This window comes from Balaenoptera acutorostrata, chromosome 1 (assembly GCF_949987535.1).
Source record: "Balaenoptera acutorostrata chromosome 1, mBalAcu1.1, whole genome shotgun sequence".
NCBI lineage: Eukaryota > Metazoa > Chordata > Mammalia > Artiodactyla > Balaenopteridae > Balaenoptera > Balaenoptera acutorostrata.
In genome coordinates, this window is record NC_080064.1 from 74,372,176 (window position 1) to 74,398,328 (window position 26,153).

The following is a 26,153-nucleotide window of genomic DNA, read 5'->3' on the forward strand; positions in this document are numbered from 1 at the left end:
GTGTATTCTACTTAATAACAATAGAAGACACTCTTCAAATGTACATGGAACATTCACCATCAGAGACCATATCCTGGGTCATAAGACAAACCTTAACAGTTTAAAAAAATTAAAAATCATGCAGAATATGTTCTCTGACCATAATGGGACTAACTAGAAATCAATAACAGAAAGATATCAAGAAAATTCTCATATATTTGTTAATGTAAACAACACACTTCTAAATAATCCATGGTCAAAGATAAAGTCTTAAGGGAAATTAGAATACTCCCTAACACCATACACAAAAATAAACTCAACGTGGATTGGAGACCTAAATGTAAGACCAGACACTATAAAACTCGTAGAGGAAAACATAGGAAGAACACTCTTTAACATAAATCACAGCAAGATCTTTTTTGACCCACCTCCTAGAGTAATGGAAATAAAAACAAAAATAAACAAATGGGACCTAATGAAACTTAAAAGCTTTTGCTCAGCAAAGGAAACCATAAACAAGACGAAAAGCCAGCCCTCAGAATGGGAGAAAATATTTGCAAATGAAGCGACTGACAAAGGATTAATCTCCAAAATTTACAAGCAGCTCATGCAGCTCAATATCAAAAAAACAAACAACCCAATCCAAAAACGGGCAGAAGACATAAATAGACATTTCTCCGAAGCAGACATACAGATGACCAAGAAGCACATGAAAGAATGCTCAACATCATTAATCATTAGAGCAATGCAAATCAAAACTACAATGAGGTATCACCTCACACCAGTTAGAATGGGCATCATCAGAAAATCTACAAACAACAAATGCTGGAGAGGGTGTGGAGAAAAGGGAACCCTCTTGCACTGTTGGTGGGAATGTATATTGATACAGCCACTATGGAGAACAATATGGAGGTTCCTTAAAAAACTAAAAATAGAATTACCATATGATCCAGCAATCCCACTACTGGTCATATACCCAGAGAAAACCGTAATTCAAAAAGACACATGCACCCCAATGTTCATTGCAACACTATTTACAATAGCCAGGTCATGGAAGCAACCTAAATGCCCAACGACAGACGAATGGATAAAGAAGTTGTGGTACATCTATACAATGGAATATTACTCAGCCATAAAAAGGAATGAAATTGAGTCATTTGTTGAGACGTGGATGGATCTAGTGGCTGTCATACAGAGTGAAGTAAGTCAGAAAGAGAAAAACAAATATCGTATATTAATGCATGTATGTGGAACCTAGAAAAATGGTACAGATGAACCAGTTTGCAGGGCAGAAGTTGAGACATAGATGTAGAGAACAAACGTATGGACACCAAGGCGGGGAAACCGCAGTGGGATGGGGATGGTTATGTGCTGAATTGGGCGATTGGGATTGACATGTATACACTGATGTGTATAAAATTGATGACTGATTAAAAATATATATATATTTTTGGACTGAATGAAAATGAAAATGCAGGAGATTGATTCAAGATGGTGGGAGATTGGTTAAAAATGGTGGAGTAGAGGGACATGTTCTCACTCCCTCTTTCGAAAACACTGAAATCACAGCTAAATGCTGAACAGTCATCAACAGGAAGACACTGGAACTCACCAAAAAAGATACCCCACATGCAAAGACAAAGGAGAAGCCGCAATGAGACAGTAGGAGGGGTGCTATCACAATAAAATCAAATCCCATAACTGCTGGGTGGGTGACTCACAAACTGGAGAACACTTATACCACAGAAGTCCATCCACCGGAGTGAAGGTTCTGAGCCACATGTCAGGCTTCCCAACCTGGGGGTCTGACAACGGGAGGAGGAATTCCTAAAGAATCAGACTTGGAAGGCTAGTGGGATTTGATTGCAGGACTTCGGCAGGACAGGGGAAAACAGAGACTCCACTCTTGGAGGGCACACACAAAGTAGTGTGCGCATCGGGACCCAGGGGAAGGAGCAAGGACCACATAGGAGACTGAACCAAGCCTACCTGCTAGTGTTGGAGGGTCTCCTGCAGAGGCAGGGGGTAGCTGTGGCTCACCAAGGGACAAGGACACTGGCAGCAGAAGTTCTGGGAAGGACTCCTTGGTGTGAGCCCTCCCAGAATCCGCCATTAGCCCAACCAAAGAGGACTAGGTAGGCTCCAGTGTTGGGTCTCCTCAGACCAAACAACCAACAGGGAGGGAACCCAGCCCCACCCATCACCAGACAAGCGGATTAAAGTTTTACTGAGCTCTGCCCATCAGAGCAACAGCCAGCTCTACCCACCACCAGTCCCTCCCATCAGGAAGCTTGCACAAGCCTCATAGATAGCCTCATCCACCAGAGAGCAGACAGCAGAAGCAAGAAGAACTACAATCCTGCAGCCTGTGGAACAAAAACCACATTCACAGAAAGATAGACAAGATGAAAAGGCAGAAGGCTATGTCCCAGATGAAGGAACAAGATAAAACCCCAGAAAAACAACTAAATGAAGTGGAGATAGGCAATGTTCCAGAAAAAGAATTCAGAATAATGATCGTGAAGATGATCCAGGACCTCAGAAAAAGAATGGTGGCAAAGATCGAGAAGATGCAAGAAATGTTTAACAAAGATCTAGAAGAATTAAAGAACAAACAAACAGAACTGAACAATACAATAACTGAAATGAAAAATGCAGTAGAAGGAATCAATAGCAGAATAACTGAGGCAGAAGAATTCACTGCTGCAGAACAGAATAAAGAGAAAAGAATGAAAAGAAATGAAGACAGCCTAGGAGACCTCTGGGACAACATTAAATGCAACAGTTGCATTATAGGGGTCCCAGAAGGAGAAGAGAGAGAGAAAGGACCCAAGAAAATATTTAAAGAGATTATAATTGCAAATTTCCCTAACATGGGAAAGGAAATAGCTACCCAAGTCCAGGAAGTGCAGAGAGTCCCAGGCAGGATAAACCGAAGGAGAAACATGCTGAAATACATAATAATCAAATTGGCCAAAATTAAAGACAAAGACAAATTATTGAAAGCAGCAAGGGAAAAACGACAAATAACATACAAGGGAATCCCCATAATGTTAACAGCTGATCTTTCAGCAGAAACTCTACAAGCCAGAAAGGAGTGGCATGATATACTTAAAGTGATGAAAGGGAAGAACCTACAACCAAGATTACTCTACCTAGCAAGGATCTCATTCAGATTCGATGGGGAAATCAAAAGATTTACAGACAAGCAAAAGCTAAGAGAATTCAACACTGCGAAACCAACTCTACAACAAATGCTAAAGGAACTTCTGTAAGTGAAAAACACAAGAGAAGAAAAGGACCTACGAAAACAAACCCAAAGCAATTAAGAAAATGGTCATAGGAACATACATATCGATAATTACGTTAAACATGAGTCGATTAAATGCTCCAACCAAAAGACACAAGCTCGCTGAATGGATACAAAGACAAGACCCATGTATATGCTGTCTACAAGAGACCCACTTGAGACCTAGGGACACGTACAGACTGAAAGTGAGGGGATGGAAAAAGATATTCCATGCAAATGGAAATCAAAAGAAAGCTGGAATAGTAATACTCATATCAGATAAAATAGACTTTAAAATAAAGAATGTTACAAGAGACAAGGAAGGACACTACATAATGATCAAGGGATCAATCCAAGAAGAACATATAACAATTATAAATATGTATGCACCCAACATAGGAGCACCTCAATACATAAGGCAACTGCTAACAGCTGTAAAACAGGAAATCGACAGTAACACAATAATAGTGGGGGACTTGAACACCTCACTTACACGAAAGGACAGATCAACCAAACAAAATTAATAAGGAAACACAAGCTTTAAATGACACAATAGACCAGATATATTTAATTGATATTTATAGGACATTCCATCCAAAAACAGCAGATTACACTTTCTTCTCAAGTGCGCATGGAACATTCTCCAGGATAGATCACATCTTGGGTCACAAATCAAGCCTCGGTAATTTTATGAAAATTGAAATCATATCAAGCATCTTTTCTGACCACAACACTATGAAATTAGAAATCAATTACAGGGAAAAAAACGTAAAAAAACACAAACACGTGGAGGCTAAACAATACGTTACTAAGTAACCAAGAGATCACTGAAGAAATCAAAGAGGAAATCAAAAAATACCTAGAGACAAGTGACAATGAAAACACGACGATCAAAAACCTATGGGATGCAGCAAAAGGAGTTCTAAGAGGGAAGTTTATAGCTATACAAGCCTACCTCAAGAAACAAGAAAAATCTCAAACAGTCTAACGTTACACCTTAAGGAAGTAGAGAAAGAAGAACAAACAAAATCCAAAGTTAGCAGCAGGAAAGAAATCATAAAGATCAGAGCAGAAATAGATGAAATAGAAAGAAAGAAAACAATAGCAAAGATCAATAGAACTAAAAGCTGGTTCTTTGAGAAGATAAACAAAATTGATAAACCATCAGCCAGACTCATTTTGAAAAAGAGGGAGAGGACTCAAATCAATAAAATTAGAAATGAAAAAGGAGATGTTACAACAGACATGGCACAAATGCAAAGCATCCTAAGAGACTAGTACAAGCAACTCTATGCCAATAAAATGAACAACCTGGAAGAAATGGACAAATTCTTAGAATGGTATAACCTTCCAAGACTGAACCAGGAAGAAACAAACTGTGAACAGACCAATCACAAGTAGTGAAATTCAGCCTGTGATTAAAAATCTTCCAACAAACAAAAGTCCAGGACTAGATGGCTTCACAAGTAAATTCTATCAAACATTTAGAGAAGAGCTAACACCCATCCTTCTCAAACTCTTCAAAAAAATTGCAGAGGAAGGAAAACTCCCAAACTCATTCTGCGAGGCCACCATCACCCTGATACCAAAACCAGACAAAGATACTACAAAAAAGAAAATTACAGACCAATATCACTAATGAATATAGATGCAAAAATCCTCAACAAAATACTAGCAAACAGAATCCAGCAACACATTAAAAGGATCATACACCATGATCAAGTGGGATTTATCCCAGATATGCAAGGATTCTTCAATATATGCAAATCAATCAATTTGATACACCATATTAACAAATTGAAGAAGAAAAACCATATGATCATCTCAATAGATGCAGAAAAAGCTTTTGACAAAATTCAACACCCATTTATGATAAAAATTCTCCAGAAAGTGGGCATAGAGGGAACCTACCTCAACAAAATAAAGGCCATATACGACAAACCCACAGCAAACATCATTCTCAATGGTGAAAAACTGAAATCATTTCTTCTAAGATCAGGAACAAGACAAGGATGTACACTCTCACCCCTATTATTCAACATAGTTTTGGAAGTCATAGACACAGCAATCAGAGAAGAAAAAGAAAAGGAATACAAATTGGAAAAGAAGACATAAAACTGTCACTGATTGCAGATGCCATGATACTATACATAGGAATCCTAAAGATGCCACCAGAAAACTATTAGAGCTGATCAATGAATTTGCTAAAGTTGCAGGATACAAAATTAATGCACAGAAATCTCTTGCATTCCTATACACTAATGATGAAAAATCTGAAAGAGAACTTAAGGAAACACTCCCCTCTACCATTGCAACAAAAAGAATAAAATACCTAGGAATAAACCTACCTAGGGAGACAAAAGACCTGTATGCAGAAAACTATAAGACACTGATGAAAAAAATGAAAGATGATACCAACAGATGGAGAGATATACTATGTTCTTGGATTAGAAGAATCAATATTGTGAAAATGACTCTACTACCCAAAGCAATCTACAGGTTCAATGCAATCCCTATCAAGTTACCAATGCCATTTTTCACAGAACTAGAACAAAAAATCTTAAAATTTGTATGGAGACACAAAAGACTCCAAATAGCCAAAGCAGTCTTGAGGGAAAAAAACGGAGCAGGAGGAATCAGACTCCCTGGCTTCAGGCTATACTACAAAGTTACAGTAATCAAGACAATATGATATTGGCACAAAAACTGAAATAGATCAATGGAACAAGATAGAAAGCCCAGAGATAAAACCATGAACCTATGGTTAACTAATCTATGATGAAGGAGGCAAGGATACACAATGGAGAAAAGACAGTCTCTTCAATAAGTGGTGCTGGGAAAATTGGACAGCTGCATGGAAAAGAATGAAATTAGAACACTCCCTATCACCATACACAAAAATAAACTCAAAATGGATTAGAGACCTAAATTTAAGACTGGGCACTATAAAACTCTTAGAGGAAAACATAGGAAGAACACTCTTTGACATAAATCACAGCAGGATATTTTTTGATCCACCTCCTAGAGTAATGGAAATAAAACCAAAAATAAACAAATGAGACCTAATGAAACTTAATAGCTTTTTCACAGCAAAGGAAACCATAAACAAGACGAAAAGACAACCCTTAGAATGGGAGAAAATATTTGCAAATGAATCATCAGACAAAGGATTACTCTCCAAAATATATAAAGAGCTCATGCAGTTCAATATTAAAAAAAACAAACGACCTAATCCAAAAATGGGCAGAAGACCTAAATAGACATTTCTCCAAAGAAGACATACCGATGACCAAGAAGCACATGAAAAGCTGCTTAACATCACTAATTATTAGAGAAATGCAAATCAAAACTACAATGAGGTATCACCTCACACCAGTTACATTGGGCATCATCAGAAAATCTACAAGCAACTAATGCTGGAGAGGGTGTGGAGAAAAGGGAACCCTCTTGCACTGTTGGTGGGAATGTAAATTGATACAGCCACTATGGAGAACAGTATGGAGGTTCCTTAAAGAACTAAAAATAGAATTACCATATGACCTAGGAATCCCACTACTGGGCATATACCCAGAGAAAATCGTAATTCCAAAAGAGTCATATACCACAATGTTCATTGCAGCACTGTTTACAATAGCCAGGTCATGGAAGCAACCTAAATGCCCATTTACTGACGAATGGATAAAGAAGATGTGGTACATATATACAATGGAATATTACTCAGCCATAAAAAGGAATGAAAGTGGGTCATTTGTAGAGGCGTGGATGCATCTGGAGACTGTCATACAGAGTGAAGTAAGTCAGAAAGAGAAAAACAAATATCGTATATTGACACATATAAGTGGAATCTAGAAAATGGTACAGATGAACCAGTTTGCAGGGCAGAAATTGAGATACAGAAGTAGAGGAAAAACATATGGACACCAAGGGGGGAAAGCAGCAGGGGGTGGGGGTTGTGGTGTGATGAATTGGGAGATTGGGATTGACATGTATACACTGATGTGTATAAAATGGATGACTAATAAGAAAATAAATAAATAAACATTAAAAAAAGGCAATGTTTCAGAATTTGTTAGATGTACTAAAATCATTGTTCAGAGGGAAATGATCTAAACTTCTACATTATGAAACTAGAGAAAGAGCAAAATAAAGCCAAAGAAAGTAGAGGGAAGGGAAAAAGATAAGAACAGGAATTTATGAAACTGAAAATGGAAAAAATGATAGAGAAAATCAAGAAAAACAAAAGGTGGTTCTTTGAAAAAGATAAAAAATTAGAATCCTTTCACCAGACTGACCAAAAAAGAGAAGGCAAATACCAATATCAGGAATGAAGGAGGGGATATAACTACAGATGCCACAGACATTTAAAGGCTAATAAGGGGATTTTAGAAACAACTTTATGCACGTGAATTTGACAACTTGGTTGAAATAGATCATTTCTTGAAAGACAAAAATTACCAATATTCATTGAAGATGATATAGATAACTGAAAAGTATGATATCTATTGAAGAAATTGAATAGTATTTGTGGCCTTCCAAAAACGAACTACTGGCCCAAATAGTTTTCCTGACAAATACTACCAAAAATTTCAGGGAGAGTTGATACCAGTTCCCTACAGTCTCTTCTAGAAAATAAAAGACAGAATACTTCCCAACTTATTTTATGCAGCCATTTTTAACCTGATATCAAAATCGTGCAAAGACAGTACATAAAAATAAAACTTCACAACAGTATATCTTGTAAACTTATATAAATCTTCAATAAAACATTTGTAAATTGAATCCAGCAACATATAAAAAGATTAGTACACCAAGAACAAGAGGTGTTTATCCTGGGAATTCAAGGCTGGTTTAATGTTTGAGAATTAATTGGTAAGTGCAATACACCATATTAGCAGACTAAAGAAGTAAAACCATATGATCATATCAATAGATACTGAAAAAGTATTGGATTAAATTCAACATCCCTGTAATATATAAAAACACTGAACTAACTAGGAATACAAGGAAACTTCTTTATCTCAATAAGGGGCATCTACAAAGAATTTCTACAGCTGACATAATGATGAGAAGTGAAACATTTCTTCCTAAGATTGGGAATAAGGCAAGGATCTTCACTTTCACCACTTGTTTAATGTACTACTGGAAGTCCTAGCCAGTGCAGTATGGCAAGAAAAGTAAATAAACAACACAGGAATTAAAGAGGAAAAAATAAAGCAAACTATCTGTTTGAAGATGGCATGATTTTCTGCATAGAATATCCTAAGAAATCTACAAAAGGAAAAAGATTCCTAAATATAATAATTGAGTTTAGCAAGGTTGCAGTATACAAGGTTAGCATATAAAAATAAGTCATATTTCTATATACTAGCGATGAACAATTGTAAACATCTTTTAAAGCATCATTTACAATAGCTCCAATTTAAAAATAATAAATGCTTAAGTATAAGTCTAACAAAATATGTATGGGATCTGTATGCTGAAAATGAAAACACTGATGAAAGAAATCAAAGATGATTGAAAATGAATCAAAAAGTGAAATATATAATATGATCATGGATTGAAAGACTCAGTATAGCTATCATTTCTCTCAATAAACATAATCTCAATAAGTCCTAGCAAGATTATTTTTGTAGAAATAGACCAACTTTTAAAATTTATATGGAAAAGCTAAGAAACTATAATAGCCAAAACAATTTAGAAAAAAGAAATGTTGAAAGATTTATACAATCAGATTTAAGACTTACTAAAAAGCCACAGTAACCAACACAGTACGCTACTGATGAAAAGGAATTGACACATAGGTAGATCAGTGGAACAACATTGAAAATCCAGAGTAGACCCACATAGATATGGTTAACTGATTTTTGACAAAGGTGCAAAGGCAACTCAATTGTAAATGGATATATAAATTGTGGTAAATCCATACAGTGGAATACTATTCAATAAAAAATTAGTAAGCTCTTAAAACGCACAACATGGATGAACCTCAGTTAGTTATGCTGTGCTAAATGAAAGAAGCCAGTCTTAAATAGGTGAATCCATTTAAAAAATGTATGAATCCATTTTGGGAAAGGTAAAACTATTACTGTAAAAGCTTTATTTGAATAGCAGGGGTCATGGTCATATCATTTGCCCTCCACATGGAACAAATACATTATTTACATATAAAATATGCTTCCATGTTTTTCTTTTCTTTAACCTTCAAACTCTAAAGTACATAGTTCTACTTGGCCCCGAGATGATTGTAAACATAAATGTGGACAATGAAATTGCATGGCTATAAGGTGACCATGTGAATGAAAACATTCTCATAGCAGAATCTCAGACTCCGGACAGTGTGTCCAAGAACCATTTCCACCTCCTACCATCCTTTTATCCCTACTTCCCCACCCTTTGAAAAAATCTTTACTTGTGGTAATCATTATTGTCAGTACAAAGGAGCCTTGATTTAGGAGGCAGAAGACATAGGTGACTTTGCACAAGTCACTTAATAACTTAATATTTACGTTTGTTTTCTCATCTTAAAATAAGGATAATAATACCTGTCCTGCTTACTTCATTTGTAAAGATCTGATGAATCAATGGAAACCATTTTATGTGTTGTAAAATGCTTTGTAAATGTAAGGTATCATTACTATTATTAAACATAAGAAATAAACTAATATTTTGTGATATGGCAATCAAAGGAGGTTCAACTCTGAAAATTATTATAATTTATAAAATTAATGCAGAATGAAAAATAAGGACTTGATAACTTCAAAGTTGATTACTCTAGTTTTATTACCATACACTATTTAAACTATTAATAGGATATAAGATATGTTATTACAGCAAATTTTTGGGTACATGGCTAGATATCTTAGTACAAATTCAAGTTCTGAAAATACCATCAGGAAGGATAGCAAGCAATATACTTCTTAACATTAATTTGAATTACGAAAGAATTCAGTTTTAGTTAAAGCTGTAGTTGTTTCTTTCTAGCAGTAGATGCCAGTAGAGTTCTTTTTAATAAAAATCAAATTGCCTAAGTACTTCGATAGCAACAGTTTCCTGGTCACAATACTGTATATAGAAATATTGCTCTAAGGACTAAAGATTCTACTTTCTCTAAGGACTTTGTAACAGATAAAAAACAGTTTTATTGAAGAAAAATGCATAAATTTTAAATGTAGTGTTTTCTAGTTCTTCATCTAGTGAAGATTACTTTCTTCTTCTTGATACAGTAATTTTGTTATAAAACTTATACATTGCTTTAAATAAATTAATCTTCGTGTTCTAATTAGAAATCTGGAATATCTATATGAAACTCAAGCAACATTGGATATAAGTCTGGCTAGACCTGTGTTAAAAACAAATATTGTGGGGCTGAAATGTTAGAATTAGCTTGTACTTTTGGCAAGGGAATGCCATGAGTGTAGTATTTTGGGGAGGTTAATATGTCAGAGAAGAGTGATTGAAAGGAGTGACTGGAAGCAGAGAAAACAAGTTATTTTAGAAATCCACATTTTCACTAATAAAAATGAAACTCAAAGAATGAGTAAAATTTAGTAACTGACTGAACGTAGAGAAAAAGAAGTTAAGTGACATTACTTCTATTGCTGTTGTCTCTATATATGAACAACTAGGTGGTCGTTGGATAATTTACAAATATGATCCTATCATAAATAAAATATTTTCAAGGGTTTGATTCTACTTAGACCTTTAATTTATTAAAACTGAATACTTCAACATATATTTATTGAGTATATAACTAGCACATGCATTTCATTTATGAATTCAAGTAATTCACAATTTGAGACATAAATTTATAAATAGCAAATTTTAACATAAAATTATAAGATCATTGGAAACAGTGGAGAGAGCAGTGTATTTTTCTAGGAAGTATGCGGGAAACTTCAGTGAAGATGTGACATTTTTGGTGAGCCTTGAGGATGAATAGAATTTATCCCAAGAGAGCAAGTCAAAGAATTCAGGAATTTTATGCACTTATACCCATACAGAGACAGTTCATCCTCTGTAGATGTTTATTGAAGACTGCAGACACCTGTTCAGGGTCTGTTTTGTATAAAGTCGGATGTTAATAAAGAAATTATTATTATATACACACATATTTATCAGAAAGCTACAATTTAAGAAGTTTGGTGTTGTAGATACTGTTGCCTGTTTGTTTAGATTGATCTAATTTTATTATACAAAATAAAATGTACACAAATGAGCTGTTATTTGGCAAAATTCATTAGTCAGTGTTTCCTCTGTGTGTGTGTGTTGTGTCCTAATTTGATTACATTATTATTCCTATTTATTCTATTTGTCATTATTGTTTCTATTTATTCTGTTTGTTAAGCAGTAGGCACGAAATCTTGATTAAGACTTTTTTTAGATAGATTTTTAAAAATATCCTTCCTTCCTTCTTTCCCTCCTTCCTTCTTCCCTCCCTCCCTTCCTTCCTTTTTTTCTTCCTTCTTCCCTTCATTTAAAGCTTCCAAAGAGAAAAACCACACAAATTTCTCATCCTTTAATAAGTGTCAGAAGGCAAGTACTCAGAATCATTGTTAAATGTCACAGGTTACTTTTTTCATGCAAATGGACAGTTTACTTTTAACCAAAGGAGCTGTTTCCAAGTGAGACCCCTAAATCAGGGATCAGGTAAGCAGTAGTCCTCAGTGTTAAGTTTAAAAATTAACATGTCTCAGTCAACTAGAAGGATTTTTTTTCCTCTCAATTGAAATTTCTTGCTATGGCTGATTTTATATAATTTTAAATCTTATATATTTTTTTCAAATTTTAGAATGTTTGAACATGTACTGCTGATATGCACTTGTCAGCAGATTATGTTTGGTAAGCAATACTGACACACTAAGTTTTTATAGTTTTTGTATATATTAGACTTAAGTCAGTGAGTTAGCAACATTGAGTTTTTTTAAGTGCTAGTTCAGATTTTTTTCGTTAAAATTTATGTGTTAAAATTTGTTTTGCAAGTGTTTTGTGATATCTATTCCATACCAGCTTTCAGTGAAAAGTTAACAATTTATAAGGATTCATAAAATCTACACTAATCTGTATTAGCTGATATCCTGGATAAAACACAACCTTTTTAACATATTATATTTGGAGAGTGGTTTGGTCTTCAGTTGTTTGTACAGGGCTGTAATACACGTTTAACTAGTTTTCCTTTTTAAAAATTTTTTTTCAGCCTACTATCCATATGTAAAGCTTTATATTTAATGTTCTTATTAACCTGTATATTAATATTAAAACACTCTTAAACATAGCCTTTTAGGATGATATTGCAAGTCTTTAAAATCTTCATCTCTAGTTGAGATGAACAGTTTTGCTAAGAAAGGCTCAGTAATGTGCTGTTTTATATTAACAGGAAACAGAACAGCAGTAGTGGTTTGAATACCCTGCAAACAGGAAGTTTGATACATGCATAGCTCTTGGCTTCTGTGTAAGAAGTTGTTGAGCTCCTTCTGGAAATATTTTCAGTTACTTTAAATTAAGTGTAAATACACATGAATGGCAGCTTACAGAGAACTACCCTGTAATCAGTATACAGGTACAACTGCTCTTCAGAAATTGGAAGGTTTTGCTAGCCGATTATTTCATAGACACTCCAAAGGTACTGCACATGATCAGAAAACAACTCTGGAAAATGACAGCCTTCATTTCTCTGAACATACTGCCTTATGGGACAGATCAAGTAAGTTTTTTTTTTTTTTTATGATACATTGTAACTAGAAACTAAAATGCTAATTGGAGTTTTAGAATCAAGCACAGAACTGTGTGTGGGGGGGTGTCTTTTTATGATTTGGCCAAGGATATTTTGCAAAGTAAAGTTGAAAAAAAATTACAAAAACTTGATTATAAGTTGAGCTGAATCACATAGCTCATGGTTTTGTTTTAAATGCGATTAGTTAAGTTGAATATCAGTGGGAAAATTTTCTACAAAATTCTTACATCATTTCTAGTGTATTTAAAAAAATTTTTTTGTTGTTGTTCTTAAGTGAAATGCCTACATTTAAGAAAGATAATCATTTTATTTTAAAAAATATCTTGGATTTATAAGCCTTAAAATTCAAAAGGGGCAAAAGACTTGCATTTATAATTAAATTTTTGTTATTTTTGCCATATTTTATTTTTAAATGCATGTGTGAAGTTACTTGAGTTTAACAAGCAGGATTTATAATATGAAAGCATAGTATGATTATTCTATGTGAAATCTTATATTTATAACATTATAAATATCAGAAGCTTTCATATGGGTTGCGGGGGGGGGGAAACTTGTTTATGCATGCATCACATTCTTTCCAGGCATGTTAAAATGTTTGGACTTACTGCTTTGCTGAAATGGTGATATGTAATGATTTTTTGTGACATGCACTTTTTAAAGGCTACATTTCACATATAAACAATACCAGTGCCTTCATTCCACATCTCACCTTGGACCCTCCCCAAGGTATTTTTGTTATTCTGATTAAAGGAACAATAGAATTACTCTTGGTACTTTTTTAGTGTGTTTGATCACCAAATAGCACTGTTTTGCCTCTTTCTGTTTACATACTCCATAGCAGTTAAGGAAGAAAACTCAGCTAAAAGAAAAACAACAAAAAACCAAGAATGGCTTACAAAATTGACTCTTTTATTTATATAGTACCTTCATAGTTCCGCAGAAGTTTATTTGAATTTTTTTTTTATTGCATCAGAATTTTTTACCTTCCTCAAGCTATTTTAGGGAGAAAGTAAAGAACATATATTTGTACAAATTTTTTTTCACTTTATAGGTTTTGATTATTTATAATTAATCCTTACTATATAGCAAGTTGATATGAGGAATCTCAAATATCTTCAAGGTAATGAACTGTTGAGTATTGAAATAATAGTACATTATTAAAGATTACCATGCAACAAAAGTTTGTTATTCATTTTACTTGCCCTATTCTGTTAAATTGCAGTCTCCTAAGGCCTTTTGGAAATCATTTTTATGCATTTCAAGGACCTTTTAATTAAACATTCAGTGAGGATCGAGGACAGTACTGAATTAGTACACTAATCCCTGTTTCTACAAATAGTGGGTGTTTAGTAAATGTATCTCAAATGAATGAATATCATGGGCTTTTAATATTTAAAAGTTATGTTTGAATTATACTCTCACCATTTTTAAATGTGTGTGGCTTGTAACATTTTCTGAGACATTTTAAAATCTAGCAGTTGAAGATAATATCATGAGCTATGATTTCTTTTGGAAAAAACAGACTGATAAAATGCTGTTAACATTTTTCTTTATGGTGATGTCACAAAATAAAATAAATAGAATCATAGTGCACAGTGAAATTAGGTGCAAACCTTGTAGCTGTTCGAATAATAGGTATGATATAAGAAATGCTTAAAGAGTAACTGAATGTTCATTAATCAAGCATTCTTTCACTTTCTCTTTCATATCCTCAAATATAGAAATAGACACAATAATTTTATATATGTAGTGATGAGAATGGTAAGCATGGAGTTCTAGTTTCTTATTATGAAATGTGTTGATATAGAGGAGAAAATATGGATACAACAGAAACAGAGGAATCCTTTTGTTTCAAAATTCCAAGGTTTATTTTCATGATGAAAACACAGATTTTTATTCATTTATAGTGTGAGATATGGAAAGAGTTTTGACAGTATGAAGTTTTCGTACAAACCACATTCTTCAAAGCTAATTAAAGCAGTTTACTTGCATGACTTGTTTGACAAGGAAAAGGAATGTAATATCTCCTGATGATAAGCTCTCTGAGTATGCTTGTTCCAAAAGTGTGATTTAAGAAATCAGCTAAGCACAGAAACTACATGTAATTTTATAAAAATTAGGTTTGTGAACTATTGAGTAAAGATTAATTACCAATCTAGGCATGTATGAAATGTAAGAATTTTAATCCAAGTTTCTTTATTCTCCAGTTAAATATAGGAAGAAATACAAAATAAAGTCCACACAGTGGTTTCCAGGTGCCTTAAATGTTTTATCTTTTACTACTAAATTAAGTAACAGGAATTCCTGTTTGATAACATAAATATTTAACAGCTGATTCCATGCACATATAAGTACTTGAAGTTCACAACAAAAACATGAAGGAATTCTTTTTATTCTGGCTCAGAATGAAAGGGAGTATTGACATTCATTGAGTTCTCTTTCTAGCAAATTTATTTAGGTTAGCTTTTAAATCTTTCTTTGATCATAAATGGTGTGTTGAGTTATATAATGCTGAACTTAATGGAAGTTTTGCACATTTTAAATCTTGGACTTTATACATTTAATGTCTAATTACAATATTTTAAGGACTGAATAGACAAATACCATCAAATGCTTTACCTGTTCTCCTTTCCCATGAATTGACAGGCTATTTCTGTGGCAGATACAAATCCATATTAGTGAAGCTTAGATTGAAATACTATATTGAACAAATGAACAATTTTGAATATGGATTTTTTTAGGTAGAATCAGAGCTAAAGTGGTTGTAATAAACCACTTTATCTAGTTAGTTTTACCTTTCCAAAGCTCATAGAGTCTTTAAGGCAGTACACTCCCATGCTTATTTCTTAGTCCACTAAATCTGTATCATTGTAACTTCTAAGCTAAAAGACTGCCTACATTATCTTTTTTTAAAAAAATTTTATTGGAGTATAGTTGATTTACAATGTTGTGTTAGTTTCAGGTGTACAGCAAAGTGAATGAGTTATACATATACATATATCCACTCTAAGAATCAATATTGTGAAAATGACTATACTACCCAAAGCAATCTGCAGATTCAATGCAATCCTTATCAAATTACCAATGGCATTTTTCACAGAATTAGAACAAAAAATTTTGCAATTTGAATGGAAACACAAAAGACCACGAATAGCCAAAGCAATCTTAAGAAAGAAAAACAGAGCTGGAGGAATCAGCCTCCCTGACTTCAGACTATACTACAAAGTTACAGTCATCAAAACAGTATGGTACTGGCACAAAAACAGAAATATAGATCAGTGGAACAAGATAGAAAGTTCAGAGATAAACCCATGCACCTATGGTCACCTAATCTATGACAAAGGAGTCAAGAGTATACAATGGAGAGCCTAAAGAATTTTAACTAGCATAATACAGGAAAAGTTAACTTGCTTATTCTACAGGGAAATGTATTTAGCTACTATACATCTTCTTTTGGAGCTGGACACTTAGTTAGAATTAGCACTTTTCTTCAGGACCTTTTTTTTAATTGAAGGGTAGTTGATTTACAATATTTTTGTGTTAATTTCAGGTGTACAGCATAGTGATTCAGTATTTTTGCAGATTCTATTCCATTATAAGCTTATTTCAAGATAATGGATATAATTCCCTGTGCTATACTTTAAATCCTTGTTGCTTATCTACTTTATATATAGTAGTTTGTATTGGGTTGGCCAAAAAGTTCGTTTGGGTTTTTCCATAAGCTCTTACAGAAAAACCAGAAAGAACTTTTTGGCCAACCCAATATATGTTAATCCCATATTCCTAATTTGTCCCCCACCCCTTCCCTCTCCCCTTTGGTAACCACCAGTTTGTTTTCTATGTCTATGAGTCTGTTTCCATTTCTGTCTGAGTCAGATTTGTCTTTCTCTAAGCATAGTATTCTCTAGGTCCGTCCATGTTGCTGCAAATCACAGTATTTCATCCTTTTTTATGGCTGAGTATTATTTTATTGTGTGTGTGTGTGTGTGTGTGTGTATATATATATATGTATATATATATATATATATATATATATATATATATACACACCACATCTTCTTAACCCAGTTGTCTGCTGATGGACATTTGGGTTGCTTCCATGTCTTGGTTATTGTAAATAGTGCTGCTATGAATGTTGGGGTGCATGTATCTTTTCGAATTATTGTTTTCATTTTTTCTGGATATATACCCAGGAGTGGAATTGCTGGATCATATGGTAGTTCTATTTTTAGTTTTTAGAGGAACTTCTATACTGTTCTCCATAGTGGCTGCACCAAATTACATTCCCATCAACAGTTTATGAGACTTTCCTTTTCTCCACATCCTCTCCAACATTTGTTATTTGTAGATTTTTTGATGATAGCCATTCTGTCTGGTATGAGTTGATATCTCATTGTGGTTTTGATTTGCATTTCTCTTAATAATTAGTGATGAGAGCTAACACTTTTGGTCACTATGTGAACATGGCAATGAATAGTCAGACAATGGAATCCCTTTATAACAACAGTGGTTATTTATGATGTTTCTTCTACCTGGAATTTCCTGTTCCTACTACTGCCAATGGTGAGATTTGCTCATACTTTAAGACTCTGCTCACATATTATCTTTGTAACAAAATCACCAAAGCATTCTTCTGTTCCTCTGTTCTTTATCCTTTTTAGAATTCATGATCTCTTCCTGTGTTCTCATATCATACTCACTTCTATTACATTTTATTTTATAGTATTAAAATTATATTACATTAGTACTCAAGTTACCTCTCTCCCCTGTTTGACTTTGAACTCCTTGAAGGCATAGAATTTGTCAATTTATTTTGGTATTGCCAGCATAGTTCTCAATACATGTTGAGTTGTTTGTTAGATTAACATTAAATATCACTACAGTCCTACACTAACACGCTTTCTCTCAATTTGTTCTATTATGATCTTTGCAATTTACTTTAAAGGCCTGTGGCCATTAACCAAAAACAGTGAAATGCTGATCTGACCCTGGTAAATAAATATCACATTTCAGAGGCACTGAACTTTTCAGTGTTACCTGTACATTTTTATCATGATTGTTTATAAGAATCTGAGTAATCAGCAGCCTTTATAGTAAAACTAAGAAACCGGGATATTAAATGATTTGAAATTACAAAATGTTTCCATGGAGTGTTTAACAATGTCAAGTACTATATCAAGTGTAATAATGAGAAACTTGTACTTGCTTGTGTTTTACAAGAATAGCCATACTACATGGTTAGAGAAGGAAGATTGAGTATATACTCTTGATAGTGTCTTGATCAATTGTGGTCCCAGTCTAGTAGCATTAGCATCATCTGGGAGCCTGTTAAAAAGGAAGACTTTCAGGCTCCATCTAGACCTACTGAGTCAGAATCTGCATTTTAACAAGATTACCTAGCTGATTCATATGCACATTAAAGTTTGAGAAGCCCTTTTTCCCTAATAACATTTTAATCTGATTACCAAATACTATGTCTTCATTGGAGAAAATTTGCAAACCATAGAAAAGAACAAACAAAAAAGTAAAAATCACACATAATCCCACCAAAAGATAATCACTATTAACCTTGTTCTATATATAGTCTATTTTGTGCATAGATACACAAATTTCCACTGGCCCTTTACTTTGGATTTCTCCGTACAGTGTTTCATAACTTTTTTCCTTATTGTAAAGATTTGTTCTACAGTATCTTTTAAGATGGCTGTTTTGTATTAAGGATGCACCACATCTTAAGGATGCACCACAATTTATTTAAACAGTCACTAGCCATCTAGACTGTTCTTAATTTTTTGCTATCGTATAAAAAAACCACTGTGATAAACATTGTTGTAGCTAAATCTTTGTGCATATCATTATTTTTATATTTTATAGGACAAATGTAGAGAACTGTTATAACCATTTTAAGCTTTTGTATTAAATAAATTGCATCCCAGATATACATGTAATATATTCTCTTGGAGTTAAATTAGTTTCAATATTCAGAGAAGACATGTTTAAATTCCCTAGTATAATTTTCTGGCACAAAAAGCATGCTTTACTTTCTTCTTATTAGTGTTTATCAAAAATTTTCCACTTATCAAAATTGGTCAATTATTAGTAGCAAATGGTCTGAGAGACATGTTTTAGTTGTTGAATAGAGCATTATCTTTGGTAATCAACATACCATAATCTGCTTGGGTTGGAGATTCAGTCATATTATAAAGTATATCCTCTAAATCTGATTCTGCAATATAGCGGTGACTCATACCACTTCACTCCCACATTTCCTGGGTGGAATATTGTCATATACACTATCACATGAAACACTTATTTACTATCTGTCAGGCACTGTTCTAAGCACATTGCATATATTAGTTTATGTAATCCTTTAAAAAACCCAGTAAGATGGATACTATTATTATTCACATCTTTCAGATAAAGAGACTAAAACACATTGATGTAAAGTAATTTCCTCAAGGTAACATAACTAATAGATAAAATTTGAACCCAGGCAGTCTGGCTCCAAAGGCAACACTCTTAATCACCATTCTGTGAAATCTTTCTATATGTTTGTAAGAAAAACCAGTCTTTGGGTCCTATAGCAATGATTTCTGTCTGAGGTCTTCTGTTAGTTGCAGAGACCTAGTTCATATTATGAGGACCCAGAAGACTAACAGGCTGGTCAGAGAACTTTGAAAATAAAATGTCATCCAAAAAGAGCTAGTAATTTGAAACTGGAAGGATGATGCATTTTCTGAGGGAGTGAATATTACTTGCAACTCCTAAAACAATGGCTGCTTTTAGCTCTGGGGTCTGGTTATGGTTGTATAACAAGTGTAGCCCACTTGGGATACATATTAGGTCTCGTCTTTGAAATATTCGAATTAATCACTGTACTCATCTGCTCAAATTAGCAGGACTTCTAAATGGCAATTTTCTTGGGATCTTCTTCCAGTCCCCTTCAAGTATTGCTAAACTTCTGGGAGTTTACTCATTCCAGAGAAGCTAATCTTCTTTCCAAACGTTGGATGAAGAAAGAGATGGGTATTTTGATTAGTATAGAGGCTAGTAATCTCATTTTCAGCTGCTATTGATTTTGCCAGTGCTACATAGTTTCACGGTTTAAACTGGTCCCAAAGAATTTGACGTATCCTTGCTCTTGATGCGATGCCACTGATACTTGTGGAGACCGGATTCTTAATGGGAGGATGTCTCCTTGTGGAGACACTGATTCTTTTCTTCTTCTTCTTTTTTTTTTTTTTTTTTTTGAGACACTGATTCTTTTTTTGTCATATTTTATTTAAATTTTATTATTTATTATTTTACAACAATCATTAAGAAATCCTTGTTACCCCTTCATTAAAAAAATTTTTTTAAATTTTTTTTTAACATCTTTATTGGAGTATAATTGCTTTACAATGTTGTGTTAGTTTCTGCTTTATAACAAAGTGAATCATCTATACATATACATATATGTATAAATATGTATTAATTTTTAAATTAATTTTTATTGGAGTATAGTTGATGAGACACTGATTCTTAATGGGAGGATGATCCACCCTTTCCAGTGTTATACTCATTCAAAGCTTATATCACAGATTTAGTTTCCTTAATTTATACTTATATGCTTAGTCATCGTGGCTTCATGCCAGGTTGAATGTGAGAAGGTGCTTTTGACTCATCCCCACACTGTACCAAAATTGGCCTTCCTTTCTTGAACATCTTTCCAGGGATAGCAAACTGGTTGTCTGTGACCCAGATGTAAATCACAGATATGTTTTATTTAGTCCTCATGATATTTTAAAATAATTGAATGTGATACCATTATTTTATATGTAAATAAAAAATATTGATTTTAAAACAAGATCTTTCATATTAATATCTGGACTTTCATATTCTTTTTTTATAATTTTAATATTCTTAATTTTTATTTTTTTGGTTTTGTTGGGTCTTCATTGCTGTGCACAAGCTTTCTCTAGTTGCGGCAAGCAGGGGCTACTCTTCAATGTGGTGCATGGGCTTCTCACTGCAGTGGCTTCTCTTGTGGAGCACGGGCTCTAGGCGTGCAGGCTTCAGTAGTTGCAGCATGCGGGCTTCAGTAGTTGCGGCACGGGCTCTAGGGCATGTGGGCTCAGTAGTTGTGGTGCAAAGGCTTAGCTGCTCTGTGGCATCTGTGATCTTCCCAGAGCAGGGATCGAACCCATGTCCCCTGCATTGGCAGGCGGATTCTTAACTACTGCACCACCAGGGAAGTCCCTGGACTTTCATATTCTTTTTTTTTTTTTTTTTTACTTTCATATTCTTGAACCATTTGAAAAACTGATTTCAGTGGCCTCTTATTCCCATATGAGAACAAATGGGAATTTGCACTGAATAACTATTCTCTTTAGTCAGGATTTATACTGTCTCATTTGCTCTAGCCTTCACACTTCACTACTTCTGTTGTTTTACCTGCCTGTCCTCGGTAGGTACTTGAATTTGACCTACAGAGCCCCTAATATGAGCCTAAATCACCAGATTCTCCTTTATTCTTCGATAAAGCTTATTTAGTGTGCCTTCTTACTCATGGGCCACAGATACTATCACTAAAATCGATAAGAAGTTCTCGTAATTCTGAACCTTAGAAAGAATGGGGTCTAGGTTTTGATCCCTCCTTTTCAAATTCCTGTTTTATTTTTAATGCAGATCTACTTACCTCCTTCCCATTTGTTAGCTCTCTTTACCATAGGGTATTGAGAGGAACAACCTTTACCAAGCTCCAAAGGGTTTTGTTAGATCATTCCCCCAAGGTAATAGATGCCTACCAGCCTTAAATTTACATAATTAAGTTGTCCGCTGAAGTGATTCTTCCCACAGCAAAGAAGATCTGCCTCAGATTGACTCTACTTATGTAGAGAAGCACTTGATAACTTTTTTAAAAAGAGAAATATAATTTACATGCCATAAGACTCACTCATAAGTGTACAATTCAGTGTTTATTAATAAACATATAGAGTTGTGCAGCCATCACTACAATTCAGTTTTAGAACATTTTCATCACCCCCAACAGTTCTTTTGTTCTCTTTTGCAATCAGTCCCCACCTCAGACAAACTCAGATCTGTTTTCTATCCCTACAGGTTTCCTTTTCTGGATATTTTATAAAAATGGAATCATACAATATATATAATCTATTGTTGCTGGCTTCTTGAACTTACAATAATGTTTTTGAGATTCATCCATGTTATAGAACATATCAATAGTTGGCTCTATTTTATTGCTGAATTGTACTGTATTGTGTGGATGTAACATTTTTGTTTATCCATTCAGCAACTGATGAACATTAGGATTGTTTACAGTTTTTGGTTTATTTGGATAATGTTGCTCTATCTATCTGCATGCAAGACTGGGTGGACATATGCTTTCATTTCTCTTGAGTTGATGTCTAGGGGTAGAATAACTGGGTCATATGGTAAGTTTATGTTTATCTTTTTAAGAAATTTCCAAATTGTTTTCCTAAGTAGCTTAATATTTTATATTCCCATCAACAATGTAGGAGGGTTACAGTTTCTTCACATTCTTGTTAATACTTGGTATCATCAGTCTTTTTGATTTTAGCCATTCTTGTGTGTGTGAATTGGTATTTAATTGTGGTTTCAGTTTGTATTTCCCTAATGATTCATGATGTTGAGCATATTTTCATGTTCTTATAAACCATTCATGTATCTACCCTGGAAAAATGTATTTTCAAATCTGTTGCCCACTTTCAAAATTGAGGGTTTTTTTCTTATTATTGTCAAGTCTTAAAAGTTCTTTATATATTCTGAACACAAGTTCTTTACCAAATAAGTAATTTGCAAATATTTTCTCCCCATTGGTGGCTTGTATTATCTTCTTAAATGATATCCTTGAAGAGCAAAAGTTTGTAATTTTAATGAAGTCCAGTTTATCATTTTTTCCCTTGATGGATTGTATTTTTGGTGCCAAATCTTAAGAAATCTTTATCAAACCCAAGGTAATGGAGATTTTTATTCTATGCTTTTATCTAGAAATTAATTTTTTGTGTTGTTTTGTGTGAGCTATGGAGTGGAGTTCTTTTTTTTTAACTCATATAAATATCCAATTTTTACTGCACCATTTGTTGAAAAGACCTTTCTTTCTCCATTAATCATCTTGGCACCTTTTGTCAAAAATCAATTGACCATAATTGTAGGAGTTCACTTCTGAATTCTCAATTTTGTCCCAGTGATCAATGTATGTCTATCCTATGCCAATACCACATTGTCTTGGTTATTGTAACTTTTTAAAAAGTTTTGAAATCAAGTAGTGTAGGTCTTCGAACTTTGTTCTTTCCAAAATTGTTTTGGCTATTCTGGGTCCTTTACATTTCCATATAAATTTTAATCAGCCTGTCAGTTTCTAAAGAAAAGCCCACTGGGATTTTCATAGAGATTTCGTTGAATCTATAGATTAATTTGTGGAGACTCTTCTCTTAACAATATTGAGTCTTGAAGTCCATGAAAATGAAATAGCTTTCCATTTATTTCGATGTTCTTTAATTTCTCTGCAATGTTTCCTGTTTTTTTTTTTTTAGTGAGCAAGTCTTGTTAAAATGGATTCCTAAGTTTTTTTTCTGTTAATACCATTGTGAATGGAGCTGTTCTTTTAATTTCATTTTTGGATTGCTTGTTCCTAGTATTTAAAATGTTATTGATTTATATATATATTATATCCTATGATGTTGATAAACTTACTTATTAGTTCTCATGGTTTCTTTATAGATTCCTTAGAATTTTATACGTATAGAATCATGTCATCTGTACAAAAGACAGGTTTATTTCTTTCTTATCAATTTATATGCCTCTAATATCTTTTTAAATATCTTTTTTCTTACCTCATTGCACTGGCTAGAACCTTTCATACAAAGTTGTGAAGAAGTGGTGAGTGTAGATATCCTTGCCTTATTCTCATTCTTAGGAAAAGCATTCCATCTTTCACCATTATATATAATGTAAGCTATAGGGTCCCCCTCTCCACCTCATCCCCAAACTCACCCTTTATCAGCTTGAGGAAGTTCCCTTCCAGTCCCAGTTTGTTGAGAGGTTTTATCACAGGTATTGGATTTTGTAGAATGCTTCTGCTACATATATTGAGATGTTTATGTAGTTTTGTCTTTTATTCTATTAATATGGTGTATTCCATTAATTAATTTTCAATGTTGAACCAACCTTGCCTTCCTGGGATAAATCCTACATGGTCCTGGTGTATAATCCTTTTAATATACTGCTGAATTAGGTTTGCTAATATTTTGATAAAGATTTTTGCATTGGAATGGATATTGATCTGTAATTTTCTTTTGATCTTTGTCAGTTTTGTCATCAGGGCTCATAGAATAAGTTGGGAAGTATTACATCCTTCTTTATATTCTAGAAAAGTTTGTGTCAGATTGGTATTATATCTTTTAATGTTTCATAGAGTTCCCCAGTGAAGCCATGTGGACCTGAGCTTCTCTTTGTGGGAAAAATTTTAATTACTGACTTAATATTTTTGTTTGTTTATAAGTCTTTTCAGATTTTTTATTTCTTCTTGAGTTAGTTTTGGTAATTTGTGTCTTTCTATGAACTTGTCCATTTCATCTAAGTTATATCATTTATGTAAAGTTGTAAAGTCATAGTATTCTCTTTTAATCCTTTTAAATTCTCTAGCATCAGTGGTTATGCCATCTTTTCATTCCTAATTTTGGTAATTAGTGTCTTCTCTGTTTTATTTTGTCTTGTTTTGTTTTGTCTTAATTTTGGTCAGTCTAGCTAAAGGTTTATCAGTAAGACTTTTGGTCTCTTCATTTTCTCTATTGTTTTTATGTTCCATTTCATTGAATTCTGCTGTGATCTTTTTGGCTTTGGTTTAATTTGCTCTTCTTTCTAAGTTTCTTTTTTTTTTTTAATTAATTATTTATTTATTTTTAGCTGTGTTGGGTCTTCGTTTCTGTGTGAGGGCTTTCTCTAGTTGTGGCAAGTGGGGGCCACTCTTCATTGCGGTGCGCGGGCCTTTCAGTGTCGCGGCCTCTCTTGTTGCGGAGCACGGGCTCCAGACGTGCAGGCTCAGCAGCTGTGGCTCACGGACCTAGTTGCTCCGCAGCATGTGGGATCTTCCCAGCCCAGGGCTCGGACCCGTGTCCCCTGCATTGGCAGGCAGATTCTCAACCACTGCACCACCAGGGAAGCCCTCTTTCTAAGTTTCTTAAGGTGGAAACAAATTATTGATTTGAGACCTTTCTTTTTTTCTAATACATGTGTTTAAAGTTGTGAATTTCCCTCTAAGCTATGCTTTATCTATATCCCATAAATGTTGTTTTCTTGTGGGGTTTTTTCCATTCAGTTCAAAATAGCTTCTGATTTCCTTTGGGATTTCTTTGTGATCTAAATCCAGATATTGGGATTTCCAAAATTTCTTTCTGTTGTCGATTCCTAGTTTAATTCTCCTATGATAAGAGATCATTTTTTGAATGAATTTTCTATCCTTTCAAATTAATTTGAGATTTGTTATGTTGCTTAGCATATGATTAGTATGGAGAATTTCAATGTGTACTTGAAAAGAATGTGTATTCTGACGTTATGATGCTGTGTTTATAAATGTCATTTTAATGATATTATATTCAAGTTTTCTGTAACCTATTGATTTTCTTTTTTCCATGAATTATTGAGAAGAATATTGAAATTTTCAACTATAATTTTTGAATTATTTAGTTCTTTATTTTTTTTAAATTTTTAATTAATTAATTTATTTTTGGCTGCGTTGGGTCTTCGTTGCTGCGTGTGGGCTTTCTCTAGTTGTGGCGAGTGGGGGCTACTCTTCGTTGCAGTCTGTGGGCTTCTCATTGCAGTGGCTTCTCTTGTTGCAGAGTATGGGCTCTAGGTGCTCTAGGGCTTTGGTAGTTGTGGCATGCAGGCTCTAGAGCACAGGCTCAGTAGTTGTGGCACACGGGCTTAGTTACTCCACGGCATGTGGGATCTTCCCAGACCAGGTATCGAACCATGTCCCCTGCATTGGCATGTGGATTCTTAACCACTGCGCCACCAGGGAAGTCCCTAGTTCTTCCTTCAATTCTGTCATTTTTGTTTTAGCATTTTGGAGACTATTTTGTTCATTGCATATACATTTCTAATTGCTAAATCTCCCAGAAGTATTGGCCCTTT

The 26,153-nt window shown here is 34.0% G+C and overlaps 1 protein-coding gene across 4 annotated transcripts in view; it reads left to right on the forward strand.

The window, feature by feature from the left end:
* Positions 1-26,153, forward strand: part of PRKACB (protein kinase cAMP-activated catalytic subunit beta) — a 149,414-nt gene that overhangs the window by 51,260 nt on the left and 72,001 nt on the right. Inside the window, exon 2 of one of the 4 annotated variants that reach the window (XM_057555141.1) lies at positions 12,818-12,968. The exons of 2 other annotated variants lie outside the window; for them this stretch is intronic. In XM_057555141.1, coding sequence (XP_057411124.1) covers position 12,968 — 1 coding nt within the window. In that variant the 5' untranslated portion in view covers positions 12,818-12,967. Of the gene's footprint in view, positions 1-12,784; positions 12,969-26,153 lie in introns of those variants that run through there. One more of the 4 variants, XM_007173007.2, reaches the window with a different exon arrangement.